Source organism: Pseudoliparis swirei, chromosome 20, assembly GCF_029220125.1.
Source record: "Pseudoliparis swirei isolate HS2019 ecotype Mariana Trench chromosome 20, NWPU_hadal_v1, whole genome shotgun sequence".
NCBI lineage: Eukaryota > Metazoa > Chordata > Actinopteri > Perciformes > Liparidae > Pseudoliparis > Pseudoliparis swirei.
This window is the reverse complement of record NC_079407.1, coordinates 19,757,833-19,774,164: the sequence shown is the minus strand read 5'-3', so window position 1 is coordinate 19,774,164 and position 16,332 is coordinate 19,757,833. Positions and strand designations below refer to the sequence as shown.

The 16,332-nt window shown below is 40.5% G+C and overlaps 1 protein-coding gene across 1 annotated transcript; it reads right to left on the bottom strand.

The window, feature by feature from the left end:
* Positions 1 to 3,015: 3,015 nt before the first annotated feature.
* On the bottom strand, positions 3,016 to 14,485 carry LOC130210867 (probable G-protein coupled receptor 149). Its single transcript, XM_056441367.1, has 5 exons — positions 13,454 to 14,485; positions 12,544 to 12,724; positions 11,899 to 12,395; positions 6,157 to 6,300; positions 3,016 to 5,575 (listed from the first exon to the last, which is right to left on the bottom strand). The coding sequence occupies exons 1-5, from the start codon at positions 14,393 to 14,395 to the stop codon at positions 5,063 to 5,065; spliced, it is 2,277 nt and encodes a 758-aa protein (XP_056297342.1). The 5' UTR covers positions 14,396 to 14,485; the 3' UTR covers positions 3,016 to 5,062.
* Between the last annotated feature and the right edge of the window lie 1,847 nt (positions 14,486 to 16,332).

Sequence of the window (16,332 nt, the reverse complement as noted above, 5' to 3'; positions counted from 1 at the left end):
GAAATTTGGTGGGATGATTGTTTATTATCCGGGGACCAGTTGATTAGATTTTGGGATCGATCGGGTCAAAGGTTAAGGTCAAAGGTCATGAACAGGTCAAAATATTTCGCAGAACTCTAAAAGTATTGAACCGAATCGCATGAAATTTGGTGGGATGATTGTTTATTATCCGGGGACCAGTTGATTAGATTTTGGGATCGATCGGGTCAAAGGTCACGAACAGGTCAAATCTTCTTGAATCACATGGAATTTGGTGGGATGATTGGTTATTATCCGGGGACCATTTGATTAGATTTTGGGATCAATCGGGTCAAAGGTCAATGTCAAGGTCATGGAAAGGTCAACAACTTTTTTTTACCATAGCACGATACATTTTTGTCCAATTGGCATGCAACTAATGCCAAAATGTTCATAATTCAATGCCCAATCTTGTGATATGCGAAGGTATGCGCTCTACCGAGTGCCCGTTCTAGTTTTACCATGTTTTTTTACTGAGCAATGCAACGTTTATGTTCAATTCTGCTCAAATTATAAACAAATCTTGTTTTTAGACATTTGCTTTAGATGTTGAAGGTTATTTTACTCTTCGGGTCTAGTTTTACGTTATGGTTACAAATGTAACTACAACCGTGATGGCAGTTTAATAACAAGATCGCTGCTGTGTTGGTTGAACGGCTCCATCAGAAAACTGTGTGTTGACATTAACACAATGACAACCAGATGTCTGTTATTACCTTTTCATCCAAAAAATATAGGCAACTGAGTGCACTCAGAGATTTGTCATCGATCATAATCTCTTTTGTAAAACATGTTTTGACTTTTAAAAAAAAAAAGACATTGTCTGACAAACCCCCAACAAATAACAACATTATTTATTGTTTGGGCTATACAAAATGTATTGAATTGAATTTCCTTGGAAACATATTTGGATTAGTCCCCAGTATCCAATGTGTTATGTCATTCCATATTGTATTGTATCTTCCGGGTACATGGATGTTCTATCCGGCATGTTTCTCTTGTGTATTGTATTAACCTACTGTATTGTGGTGCCTGTTTGACTCCGGTACATACAAACAAAAGAATATATAGTTATTTATTCCCAGATGTCTTGAATAGGACTAAACATTGGCTTGTTTAATTAGCTGAAAACTCGAATGAGTGAAATATGTGTTTTTTTCTCTAACTAACTATCTATCTATACATGTCTCTCTTTCTGTATTTTTTCTAAAGCAATATTAACCCAATTAGTGCCCATGGCAGAGACAAGAGGATATGCAAGAGGAATAAAAGGACCTATGAGTGGCCTGCATGGGGTTTGTGCATAATGCACATGAGAGGCTGTAGCCTATACCACCCACCCTCGAGTTGTGTGTCACTGACATAAATTATCATGCATCGCCACTTTGAAATCAACTTATCATCCTGACGCACTCTCCTATTCTGTCGTTATCATAGCAGTGATACATTCTAACATGGAAAATGTTTGATTTTATAATCTGTGAAATGAATAATGTATGCAGTTTGTCCACATTCATGCTGTCATCAACCATTTTGTAATTAAAGAAAATGCAACTACACACACAAACAACCAAATACAGTGCAAGAAGATCATTTATGGATGACATGAATTATTTTATTGGCAATTGTTGTGACGAGTATGTTTCATCTTCTATCTCACATTAATTCAATATTTGGCTCTGTTTTTAAACTTTGACAGAAATAGAGTCAGTCTTGTCTTCGAGCAGGGCTCAGTTTGAAACATAAAAATAAAATCAACTGTCATCTGCAAAACTTTGTTTGAATTAGCAGTTGCTGCCAATATTTTCATCTGTGTCATTATTTTGAAATACAAAATCAATATCTCAGCTCTGAGAGAAACATATGATGGATTGAAAATAAGTCAGAGAATAAGCAAAGCAGAAAAATAGTGAGAAACTTATGTGTAAAGGAACATGATGAGAGTGAATGTGAGATGTATGGGGTGAGGAAGAAATACCAGAAAGACGTTGTGGAGGGAGACGATGTAATAACAAAAAGATATGATGTAAGAACGGACTGTTTCGTATGACCCCCTCCCCCTATTCCTCGTTTGCAGATTATTCTCCACACCCTGTTACCCTCAGGGTGCATGTGTTGAGCGAGAGGTCTCAAGCTGTGCCACTGATGCTACATAGTGATGCAGGTTTACCTCCACCTTATGGCGTTTAGAATAATCACAGGTTTTGAGTAGGAGGTGAACGTCCTTCAGAGAGAAATTAAGATAATTTAGGGATCGCTGCTGGCTAATGCTTTTCATAAGTGCGTTTTTAGTTACATTTAACTTTTTGCTTTTGCTGCCATGTGCCCCCTTCTCAACTATTTGCTTTCTGGGATCTTTCACTTTACTCTCCTTCCACAAAGAGAGGGAAGGAAAGATATACAGGACTGTCTCAGAAAATTAGAATATTGTGATGAAGTTCTTTATTTTCTGTAATGCAATTAAAAAAACAAAAATGTCATGCATTCTGGATTCATTACAAATCAACTGAAATATTGCAAGCCTTTTATTCTGATTTATTGCTGATTATGGCTTACAGCTTAAGAAAACTCAAATATCCTATCTCTAAATATTAGAATATCATGAAAAAGTATACTAGTAGGGTATTAAACAAATCACTTGAATTGTCTAATTAACTCGAAACACCTGCAAGGGTTTCCTGAGCCTTGACAAACACTCAGCTGTTATAAATCTTTTTTTTTACTTGGTCTGAGGAAATATTAAAATTTTATGAGATAGGATTTTAGAGTTTTCTTAAGCTGTAAGCCATAATCAGCAATATTAAAAGAATAAAAGGCTTGCAATATTTCAGTTGATTTGTAATGAATCCAGAATGCATGACATTTTTGTTTTTTTAATTGCATTACAGAAAATAAAGAACTTTATCACAATATTCTAATTTTCTGAGACAGTCCTGTATATATATATAGGTGTGTGTGTGTGTGCACAAACTCATGGATGAAATAGAATTTGCTAAATCTGCCTAGGGCCATAACAACCAAACAACCAATCACAATAATAATAATAATAATAATAATGCATTACATTTGTATAGCGCTTTCCGAAGTACTCAAAGATACATTACATCACATAAATAAAATATCCTAGAAGCTATACAATATAAATAACTAAAATTACAATAAAAACAATAGATACAAACAATAAGAACGTAGAGCACACAATCACACATTAAAAGCAGTTGTGAACACAATGATGATGGCTAACTATCTAGGTCAGTCTCTTTAATCACTGCATTAACCATTTGCTTTTATTCTGTCATAAAGAATCACATTTGAGTACGTTGTGTTACATAATCCGTTCAGATGGTTGACATGACTGAGTTAAACATGCACTTGTTCAGCTAATATGCAGGTCGCTCACAAACAAAGCAAATAGCAGGTTTATTGATCACAAGGATCGATGAGAACAGAAGCTGAGGTGTTGTTCTTTCTGAAAGTGATAATAAGCAGATGATCAAATGACTTCCACTCGGTGAGGCTGTGGAGATGAAGTTATGCACAAATGGTTAATATTGATAACAACGTAACATTCAGTAGGATTCATACGCCTGTACATTATTTTTGTTACAATATGCCTGGGAGCACTTGACATTACAATCCAGTTGGAGGCAATTTTTGAGTATGAATCTTTTTTGACAACATTCTTCTGGAGGATGGGAAATACTGCAGCTGATGAAGTAGACTTGTTCAAGGACAATTTAAACATCTGGAAATAATGTCCACAAAGTAACAATGTTATGTTGAAGAGCATGCGACAAAATGGCTGACATATAAAAGACACCAAAATAAAACAAACTTGAATAAATATATATTAGTTTCTATACGATTAAATACACACAAATGTACATGTATATGTCAACATTATTCAGGAAAGAGAATAAAGATGTATATGCTTCTGACAGATGTGCACAGTGACCATTCAAAAACAATGCTGAAATAGGCTTATGTCAAGACTTTATATGAAAATTGCATGAATTTTTGCATGCAATCAATCGAGAGGGAGAGGCCCGGTGGCTCACTGATTGGATGGGCAGATGAGCCCCATAAGTGGCTCTGAAATATACATTCATATGCTGCCTACTGTAGTAAAATATGCACACTGTTACTCATTTAAATAGCACTAAATGTGCAAGAGGTAGAAAACGCCTCTGCATAAGCATCACATTAACCTCTTCTTCTATATAACCACTTGAACTCTCCCTCATACACTTGACCTCTCCTTTAATCTTTCCTGATTTTCAGCATGGAATGGCGGTCTCTTTCTCATTTGATAGTGGCGACATTATTTGTGAAAATACATGATGGTTATAGCACTTGGACGCAAAGGAAAATGCACCACAGTACAAATACATATTATGTAGAATAAGCACATTCATATGAAGGAAACGTGTGAATACTTTTAATCGCTGACATGACAAACCATTACTCTAATATGTCTTTCCTATTCGTTTCCAGCAAGGCTCCTTCTCACACACACGAATGCACGACGACACACAAGGATGAGTCAAATCCATGGGTCAGGTGACCCCTCCCCTCACCACTGAGTCATGTGTGACGTAGCTTCATATCAGACGTGTGACTAGACTTTGGCCCCTCTTTTACTGGCTTTACTTGGCTCTTTGCTGTATCTCTTTGCTGTATCTATTTTAGATATGTGACAGGCTGTCGTATGTTGAAACCATCAAGGAATACAGATGCTGGAATATTCTCTCTCTCTCTCTATCTCTCTCTTGTGTTTACCCTAATTCACAGTTATAGCTCTTCTTTTTCAGACGAATCTATCTCGATGTATTCTACAGATAAGTGATGTATGTGCTCTCATGATGCGACCTGAAGAGGAAGTACAGCAGTGAGCAAACAGATTTGTGTAACAGCAACATTTATATTTGGGTCACCTCTCAGTTCTTGGGGTGGTGATCGGAAATTGGTGATGGGCATTTTTTCTTTCATCCCTTAATGTCTTTCAACCTCTTCCTAAGAGACGCCTTCTCGGCATCCCGTGTTTTCACTCCTCCATCTCCCCAGCCTGCTTTCGATAGGCCTCGTTCAGCATCTGTATCTCCTCACGATACCCCGAGCTCTCCTGCGTCTGCCGCCGGCTGTTCTGCCGGTGGGCCTCCAGAGTGTCAGGTATCGTGATATTGATGGTCTCTGCCTCTGGGTTGCCACCGCTTGGGATGAGCAGAGAGTAGGAGGCCGTCTCACCCAGATCACAGGAGACAAATCGGTTCTCCCTTCGAGAGTAACGCAGCGACGGCGAGCGGGCGTGGGTGGAGGACTGGCTGATGTTGGAGATGATGGAGATACTGTCCATGTTATCTTCGTTGTCACAAATCTCAAGAACCTCTATGTGAATTTTGACATTGGTGTCCCACACACCAGCTCCCGTACCCATCCCCATTCCGATCTCCATGCCCATCCCCACGCTGCTGACATTCACGTCTTCAGGTTGGCCTCCTGGTGCCGGGTTGTCTGCACTGGGCTCGTGGCCAACTGATTTTGAGCGATACACTTCCACCTTTGAAGCAGAGGGAGATTTATAATTCAAGTTATTCAAAACCAGTCTTTTTTTTCTGAATCTTAGAAATGGTCCGAGTTCAATTAACCCAATTCCATCACAGGGCTCACTCATGGATCATTGTTAGTCATCTTGAAATACAAGAACGTCTTTTTTGAGTGGATACACGTCACTTCATGTCCTATTTCAAATCATCCCACAGATTTGTTATCGGGCTATTTAATGTCTCTCTACTCTCAACTTATTCTTGCTACATACAATGGGACATTGACAAAGTCTATGTGAACTTGTTGTTTTTGACAGTAATTACACTTTTTTGTCTGAGAGTTATGATTGAATATATAAATATATATATATATAGATATACAACTTGTAGTTCTTTTGTTCTGGATTGAGCTGTTTACAGTCTTTTTTTTAAGTCACTGAGCTTCATCCATTCACAGACATGAGAGTGATATAATTCTCTGCCTTTAACTCTCAAAAAGAAAGTATAATGCATAAGTAATTCCCAAGTCATAAGCCTATAATCAACAGGAATTGAACCCTAAAATGTGAGAAAAGATTGCGCCGAGAGCTATTACCTTCCTTGTATTGTTGGGTGAGATTTTGAGTCCGCCACTGCTCACTTCGTAGGTGGAGAAAGAGAGGGTTTTCCCAGTGGGGTCTTGCAGAGATACGGTGCCCTGGAAGGCGCACAGGGGGATTGACAGACCAACTGATGACCGCTGCATAGGAAGACCAAAAGAGCAAAATAAAGTTCAGTCAACATCCACCACAACATTTCTATTTGTGTAGTGACCTGGCAGGACTGATTTCTTGAGATTATTAAATATATAAATTGAATTGCTCATCATATTATTGAATACAAAGCCCTTTAGTTCAAACGTATTGTGCTTAGACCATGATGTCAACTTGTCAGGGGCAAGGAGATGAATGTGTTAACCAACCATTTCTATCCCAACAGGTATTGAGGCTTAAACATAAGAGCGCTGCCAACAGCACGGTTATATGAGAGAGTCAGAGTTCCATGATATAAGCAACCAGATACTTTTTAGGCTCACAGAAAAAAGGCGCATATGATCTATGAGCTATTTAGCTGTTGGAATATTTTTTCTATTTTAAAATGTGTTATGAATAATACAATTTTAGTGTGTAAAACCTTGTGTGTTTCTTATCACACTGTCATCATTTTTCAATTACAGGGCTGTTTTTAATCACTCTCAATTTGTTATCAGATTTCATGGTCATATTTAAATATTATCTTTCAAGAGATTAATTCATCACACAGTACATCATAGTGAGCCTCTGTCAACGTGATTGATCTTTAATAAAATGCATATTGCTGTCACGGGGAACAGAGTGGCGGGTCTCATTCAGCCGACCAAATTATTTTGATTAGTTCAATGTAATGATCTGATTATAACTATGATGCAGAATAGAAACACAAAGGACGTCAATCCTTTGTCCTCCCTGTCTGTTTAAGGAGAGAGAGAGAGTGAGCGAGAGAGAGAGAGAGAGAGTAAGAGACACGACCAGTAAATAAAATCATCCTTTGAGGATCAATGTTGGAAGTGCATTGACGTGTGTGTGTGATTGTGTGTGTGTGTGCGCGCGTTCATGTGTGTGTGTTTTTTTTCTTTCTGGTTTCAGGGTATATTCAGAGGATACACAATCATACAATAGGATGGTCAATTTTAAGATGGAAATGCTGTATAAAATGACAGTCATGTTTTCCTCAGGGTTCATTGTAATAAGGTTGGTGATCCTTCTTTCATCCAGTCCCAAAATCCTGTCAAATGTGTAATGTATGACCACTTGCCAAACTAAGGACATTCCCATTCGTCTCAGCTGGACATTGTGTTTAATGCTAATATGCTAACCCATGAAACAAAAAGGATGAACAAAGAAAATATTAATTGTGCTATACCTGTGAGCTGGCTAAATTTAGAATGTAGTTGAAAGCACCGATCTGCTTAAATACATCTCAGACAGCTGCTGTCATGGCTGTGGACTCTTTTTTTGCCTATATTTCGACGCATGAATAACAAAGTATGAACATGTAAATAATATATATTATAGCTTAGCATAGCCTAGTGTGGTTTGCAAAAATGTTATGTGTAAAGTGGAAAATCACTGGAAGGTTAGAAGCTTCAGCAGGGCATTCCGGCGCCTGAACTGATCAAAGAAGATAACAGTGACACACGAAAGAAACTTTATGCACCACGCTCACCCTAGATTTGAATAGAACAAAGAGCTCTATATACTCTCAGAGCAGGAGAAGGCAACTGGAGACATTTACTAAGCGCAGATAAGATAAGGAACGGTCCAAGCTATGGCAATTATTATCCGGATTCACACACACACACACACACACACATGCTTTCTCTCTGACCCACACACACACACGTGAAGAGGCCCCTTTTTATAAACGACCTTCTAGACGCAGCGCATCCCACTTCGGAAGAGATAAGATTATCTTAGAAAACTCCCGAGCTCAGTGGAAGAAGCTTCAAAGAAAGCAACAAGTGAATTGTATCTTTCTCTTCCCACACTTTTTCACAACATATGCTCTCATTGGCGGGCTGAGAAGGACCAATGAATGAGCGACAGCGATGGAAGCAGAGAGACAAAGAACCAATGAGAAGATACCGCCCTCTCTTCGCTGGACCAATCAGAACTGTTCTTGATGACTATTTAAACCGTCGCGCCCTCTGCTAGAGCGCCTCTCTCTGGTCTGAATACAATAGGTATCGGGCTGAGGGGGGTCCATGCATGATGTCTACTTGTATCCTGATTTCTGAATAAAACGCTTGATAGATGCAAAGTAAAAGTCTACCGCTGTTTCTTTCAGTCAGAGCCGTCCGGTGGTGTGTTCCTGTCCAACATCAACAAACACACTGCCACCACGATTCTTGCTGTGTTATTTTCATATTTTAATTCCATTCAATAGTTGTTTTGTTTTATTTCTCCACCTTTTATTGGTGACAACATTCATTTACAGTTTGGGATGCGCTATGAGAAAGGGGAGAATGGGTTTCAGTTCGCTACATTTGAATGTACAATATATCTCTGTTTCCCCTCTGAGAGAGGTCTTCTGATCGTGCCCCCGGTCTGTGCTTGCTATAGCAGAGAGCATAAAGTCACAGAGAGGGTAAAGATGTCTTTAAGCTCTAATTCCACCTCCCCCTGTGGATGCTGAAGGCCGTAAGGGCTGACAGTAAGGAGGATAGACGCTGGGTAATGACATCTGGGCTGCTAACGAGGAACAGGCCAGGAAGCGAGATGAATCCCAAACTCTTTATGCTTGGCTTTCCTCTCTCTTTTGGCTTGGTGCGTACTGGATGTGTACACATCTGTGTTTGCAAGGGGGGACAGACAGTGATTTTCAAACCAACCCATTTTAGAATGATAAGTAGAGCAGAGATGGAGAGGAAGAGAGACAGAGATAATGAGTGTAATTGTGCGTATGCACGTGTGCACACATGTTTTCATCATCTGTTCCTGTTCCAGTTAGTTTTTAAACCATCTCATAGTGACATTGCTCTAAAAGACCCGATTACTATGTTGTCATGTTGTTTAAAAAGGTTATGAATGTGGCTTCTCTGCGGTTTCTCTGGAGTAGAGTGAGGCAGCCCTCTCATCTGGGTCTGGATTTTACAATTCCAAAAGTGGAGGCTACAAGAGGTCAGAAGTGTCACGTTTAGACCATTTCATTCTTTGTAAATGTGGGACAGTCTTTCTTACTCCCTCCACCAAGTTTCAACACATTTCTCACCCCCCCCCCCCCCCCCCCCACACACACACACCTTCAAACACACCCAAATACACACACACACACACACACACATCAGCGCACATACACACCTGTTCAAAGCCCCATATATAAAGTTGTACACATTTCAAACTTCAAACAAAAGAACCAGGTGTTTGTTATGGGAACCATCTCTATCCTGCTATGTGCCCATCACCCTACACAAGAAGCACACTTTCCAGACTAAACAATGTTTCTCATCTTCTCACGTTCCCTCTAAATAAAACCTTCATTGGACATGGGACACTAATGTAAGGGTTTCTTTCATGTCTCTCCTAATAAACATGTACTATAGTACTTCTAATAGACTGTGTGACTGAGAGAGACACACACCCTGTTTCATCCCAATCTCAAACACAAACACACTCTCTTTCTCACGACCCCACCTGTGCGAGACATACAGATACTATTTTGACGGGAACCTTTATTTTTCCCTTTGGCAAAACTCCACCCACATGTATCATGTGAGGGGCCAAACATACAAAATGGTTTCTGAGAAGTCCTACAACATTATACTCTGCAGATCCATACAACTGCACCATGAGGATGACTGTGTGCTGGCCTTTGGTCATCTTATATAATATAATTCATGTATCTTAACACTATAAACTAGAATGGGCACTCGGTAGAGCGCATACCTTCGCATATCACAAGATTGGGCATTGAATTATGAACATTTTGGCATTAGTTGCATGCCAATTGGATAGAAATTGACCGTGCTATGGTAACAAGAAGATTTTGACCTCTCCACAACCTTGACCTTGACCTTTGACCCGATTGATCCCAAAATCTAATCAAATGGTCCCCGGATAATAACCAATCATCCCACCAAATTTCATGCGATTCAAGAGGATGTTGACCTTTTCATGACCTTGATCTTTGACCCGATCGATCCCAAAATCTCATCAAATGGTCCCCGGATAATAACCAATCATCCCACCAAATTTCATGCGATTCGGTTTAAAACTTTTTTTGTTATGCGAATAACACGCATACAAATAAATAAATAAATAAATACACGGCGATCAAAACATAACCTTCCGCATTTTCAATGCGAAGGTAATAAACATAACTAAAGTTTGTGACTCATTTGGCTTTATTTTGAGTGAGCTGGTCAATTTGACCCTGAACAGCACAGGTGTCTCATCTCTATTTATCTACATCACCCCGTAAAAAAAAAGGTTACAAAATGCAAATACAATTTAATAGAAAATACACGTTATGGTAGACTAATGTAATTTATATCTAGATTCCTCCAATGTGACCTACAAAATAGTTTGAGCATGTATTTTTCATTAAAACGAGTGAGTTATCCTGATTGAACTCTGATCTATGGAGGGGTCACTAAAAACTGATTGAATTGTTACTGATGGTTTTGGTGATGAGGTACAAACTATAAATATTAGGATTGTTTGGTTTCTGACAACCTTTGGATGATTCAACATTCACCGGGTCAAATTGACCCGGAAACATCACGGCTGTATGTAAGAAACGAACGTAACAGCAGGGTTAAAAAGAAGTGGAGCTCATTAATACTAATCTTAAAATTGTAAACACGGTCTTTAATCCCCAGGAAACCAAAATACTAAATGAATGAACTGAGTGGAGCCTTTGAGAGTTGATCTGATTTTATTTTTAATGAATGCATACTTTGTTTCGAAAGAACAATTTGACATTTGTTACGAGTGGCATAATGCTGATAGTAACTTTATCAATTACTCTATTAGTCAAAAGGCATTGATGCTTAGCACTAACAATGATAGGCAGAGAGATGAGAGGAGGAGAGAGACTCGGGAGGAGGGGACTTTAGCCGTTTTAACTTGTTCAAATGCAAAGCTCCCAGTCGGTCAGATTGCTTACAAAGAGACTTATTCCTCCCCTACCCTCCACAGAGATACAGACCACCAATGAGAGAGTCAGAGAGGCATTCAAGCAGTCAAAAACGAACAAATATGTACACACTTCTATAAAGCCTAGTTACGTAAAGACTGAAGTCTAGCCCAACAGCTGTGCATCTCTGTATCTGTGTCGGCTGTAGTTCATGGGGAGAGCGGTCATCCCGTAACCACAAGGTACCCGGTTCCATCCCCGCTCTCCCCATAGTTGCATGGCGAAGTGTCCTTGAGCAAGGCACTGAACCCACAGCTGCTCCCCGGGCCCTTCACTGCAGTCCACTGCTCATTAATAACTAAAGATGGGTCAAATGCAGAGAAGAATCTCTCCACAGGGATAAATAAAAGTGTACATTTCTTTCTTTCTTTTTTATTAACACTGCATTTATTTCCCCCTTTGAACAAAATGGAAACACAGAAATAGAGATTGAAAAACGGGCAATTGAACGATCTAGAGTGCATCACGTTGCATGCGAATGCTTCAGTTGTTTGACTAGTTTTAGAAAGCAGTAGAGTGTGAGTGTGGAAAATCAAGTTATGCCATAAATCACAGAATGTCAGATCAAAATTACAACAATTGAACGGTTCAACGTGAGACAAATAAACTAACAGTGGCGTACCTGTCTGGGAGTCCTCTCTGATTTACTCCTGCACCACTCCCAGTCTGTCAGCTCGATTTTCCGACACCCCTCATGTGACAGCCTCCTTTCCGGGCCCTCGAGCACAGACAATGTATCCGTGAGATTGTGATCTCGCTCCGGGTGATGAGAAGGAAGCGAAGAGGCACAGCGGAAGTGGTCCTTATCTCCTTGGTTCTCACGAAGGAGTGAACAATCAGCCAGCACCTCTTCACTGGCCACAACTTCCAACGATAGGGCTGCATGAGAGGAGCTGTCCATAGGGCAGGTGGGGCTGAAGTCAAAACTAGGCCCCAGGCTGGAGGGTCCACCACTTTCTCGTACATCAAGGCCGGTAACAGGGAAGTCACAGTTAAAGAGGCTGTGATAGGCAGGCTTCTCAAGGGGTGGACTGCTATGAGACACGGTGGCGTGTGACAACTTGTACACTCCATAGCCTTGTTGGAGGGAAAGGTTGAATTCAAATTTTCTTTTCGTCACTGTGAAAAAGGTTATTGAGAATAATTTAGTCACACCTTTAGTACCCTCTTCCTCCATAAAACAATGGGTAACTTTTTTAGGGATTCATTATGTAGAAACACACTTGATGATGAATTGTTAGTACGTTTCTATTACTTAATTTTTTACCTGAGGGTTCCTGCGTTGGATCTCGCTTGCAGTTAATGAAGCAGCCACAAGGCATGTGGATCCAATGCTCAGACAGCACGAATAATGGAGTGACCATGGGGGCAAGCAGCGTGAGGAAAAAGCTCAGCGTCTCCAGGGAGTCGCTGCGTGCATTCACTGTGTGGTTTACCAGCATCAAGGTCTGTGAATGAAGGGGGAGGGGAAATTAATCCACGGAGGAGTCTGTGATTCAACATGAATGAGGAATTGTGGAGATAAATATATAAATGAAAAATATATAAAGACAGATCTTAGGTTGACATGTTTGTTTCAATAAACTCATTTGGGATGTTGAAGTTGTATTCCTGCATCAGTAAAATGTTGACATTTTCTTTGCTAATCATATCCAAGGCACAGCATGTATCAACGACAATTATTGTCGTAACAGTGGCACTCATTGTGAGGCAATAATAAAAAGTATTTCACAATGCAAACCAATGATTGCTGCCCGTATTGACTAAAACAGTGGTTCTCAAAAGAAATGTCAATGATGTCCCACATGTGAACATTTTTGACCAATGCAAAGCATTTTGGTTGAAAAGAATATAGTACGCAGCGCTGTGTCACCATTGTCTGATTACATATAGAATATATAAAATTCAGTTGAATGTAAGCGAGTGCAACAAGAGGTTAAGGTTAAAGTGATTGTAATGTAAGATATAGTCAATAATGAAACACCACTTGTTTAGTTTGTAGTTTTGTGGATTTTCTTTCAGTACAAAATAGGGTCGACCATTTAAAACTAAATAACACTTTTCAACAAGTTTGAAATGATTACAAAAACAATATGTGAACAAACACACACATCATTTAAAGACTATTGGATATGCTGAACGTTGCTGTTGTTAAAATGTGTTTTCACGCTGCTCACCATCATTGGCATCCATAAAATAACTCGGACAACCGCGAGGATCATGGAGAAGCGCTTTTGCGCAAAAACGACTGGCGTGTCCCCGACAGCTGATGTCCTCTGTCCGCTGACCGACACCGGGGACAGCACCGTCCCGCATGAACTTGGGCTCAGCTCCTTGTAGGCACCGACACTATTAGTCAGACTGTCCCGGGAGAAGGAAGGAAGATCACAGAGGGGAGCGGAGCCACTCAGTCCCCTCGCCATATCCAAGTAGCTGGGGTACAGTACAGTCCTCTGGGGCTCCCGGGAGCACATCAGCTGGTAGGTGAGGGAGATAAAGAAAAACAACAAGCCGCAGAAACACAGGGAATATAAAGAGAAGAGCAGGAGCGTGTAAAAACTCTCGCTGTCTGGGAAACACCCGAGAGAGAGCGGCTTAAAGCTGCCCCATCCGCACAGAGGTAACACGCTAACGGCAAGGCTGACCGCCCACACAGCGGCGATGGCCCACATCACTCTCAGGGGCCGGCGGACCGATTGAAGAACTCCAAATCTCTTGGTCACATAAAAAGTGTCGGCGGCTATGAGGCAAGCCTTCATATTGCTCGAAACACCCTGGAACACGTACAGAAGTCCAGATAAGGTGCACAGGCTGCCGGACCCTCCAGCTGTCTCCCACTGTAAGAGCATGAACAGGGAGAGAGGGACCACACTGAGCAGGTCGTCCACCGACATGGAAGCCACAATAAGACACAGGGAGGTTATCCTCCTCATCCGGAGGAGAGAGAGCAGCGAATACACACCTCCGACAAAGGTGGCAGCGGCGAAGATTACGCACAAGCCGAAAATGACCGGGTGGATTTGCCTCTCCACCTCCAAGGGGACGTCTGTCTTCTCGTAAGTGGCCGTGGAAAGGTGGCTCAGGTTGGGCGCCGGGGAGCTAATGTGCGTCGTAGGCATTTTCAATGAATCAACTGCTCTGTCTCCTTTGGTACTTTTACTTGGTTTCAAATCGGTCTGACTATCCGGCGTAGTTTAACTCGCTGCAAATATGTGAGGATGTCCCAAGCTGCACCGCTTCTTTTAAATATTCACACCGTGGAGATGGTGAGAGAGACATTGGGTAATATCCCTTTCCGATCCATCAATCAAAGCTTTCTGGTGTCTTTGGAGTCACCTGGAATCGTTCTGGCAGGCTGTGTTCAAACCGCGTAACGAGGGCACCTCTTCCAGCTGCCGATCGACGTACGCGCTGTCGTCATCGTCGTTTCCTTTCCCCGTAGTTATTTGGGGCTGGGCCAAACGCTGCATACTATTACTCCGTGTTCTGTTTAGAACAGGTCACAGGAATGTCAAGGCAGTGAAGAACTTTCAAGTTATCATCAAAATGGATAATGCAGATTTATTTGTGTGGAAATATAACATGTGTTTCTGTTTGTCTTTGTGTGAATCCTCGACCTGCGTGTTGGCCTTCGCTCATCCTTCCTGCAGGACGGATTGTTTAGATGTTTCACGTGTGTCCTTGCATGGTCCATAAATAGATTTGTAGTGCTCTATTCATCACTGTTGATGTCTTTATGTAAATTAAAACATGGATTTGCATGATAGACCATGCATATTTTTTTACACCCCTCCATCATGTTCTCAGTATATCTGTGGGTGTTCAGCTCTTTCAGCCTCGTTCAACATATATCAATATGGAATGTGACATGACTGTAAGTGCATCTGACTGCAGGTCTTGCAATTGAATTAGAGTTGTGGCTAAGGGACTTACAGCCAGGATAATGACTAGACTCACTATGGGGCCAGAAGGACACCGAGAGGAACACAAGAGGACAACACACAATTCACAAGGCTTAACACATACACACAGGTACACAAACTGAGCTCAGCATCACACATCAAGGTGACCTACTTTGTGTGTTTATGCATTCTGCATGCAATGGGTGCCTAAGAAGGCCAGATGTTAGAGTGCAACTCTGTAAAAGTGTTCATAAACAAGTGTATCGGTGAGGAATAGAGTGTAATGAACCAGAATCGGTTGGAAAATACTAAAATATGAAACATTCTGTCAAAAGACATCGCCTCATTTATTCATCGAGCAAAGAGTTGTTTTTGTATATGAAGAGCTGGAAAAAAGATCTGGACACTATCTGAAAATATTTACTACACAACAATACATTTCACATGCATTATGGATGCATAACTCTTGAATACATGTACGCTTTTTTCCTGATATATATTTCCCATATATTAACAGGGAAGCATATTTAAAATTGGATTACAGCATGTAAAATACAGACATGTTAAGGATATTTAGATGTTGTTTTTAAAAGTAGATTGATTTTGAGAAGCAACATATATTTCTTGTAGAAAAGGGGAGCTTGGTGCTAAAAGGTATACCACTGAATCAAAAACATGTGCTTTAAGAAAGGGATATCTTGTAGTGCTGAAAATACAGAAAACCATCACTTCAGTGGACATTTAGAATAATAGAGCAAATAATAGCTCCCGTGTTGAGAGAGACCGACACTGAGCTAAAAGAGCCTTCATAAGGTGAACATACATATTATAATGAATGCTAATGTTCCCCTAGGTCTGCACAGCCATAACAGCTACAGCTATAGGTCATTGTGTGTCTGGCACTGCCTCCTAGTGGCCGAGGGTCAATTCTTGAAACTGCAAGTTGCTATATTGACGAGATGATATTGACTCAAATGGACAGAGACAGCATATTGTTTTCTATACTTAACTATTGGAAAAGGGTTTTATTCTCAGACTCTTGTAGAACACTTTAAAATATCAAAAAATTATATTACACAATTTAAAGTGAATTTGAAATGTAAATGAGTTGTGAGTGAAAAGAGTTGTGCCAGTTTTGAATTTGCTTTGTACAT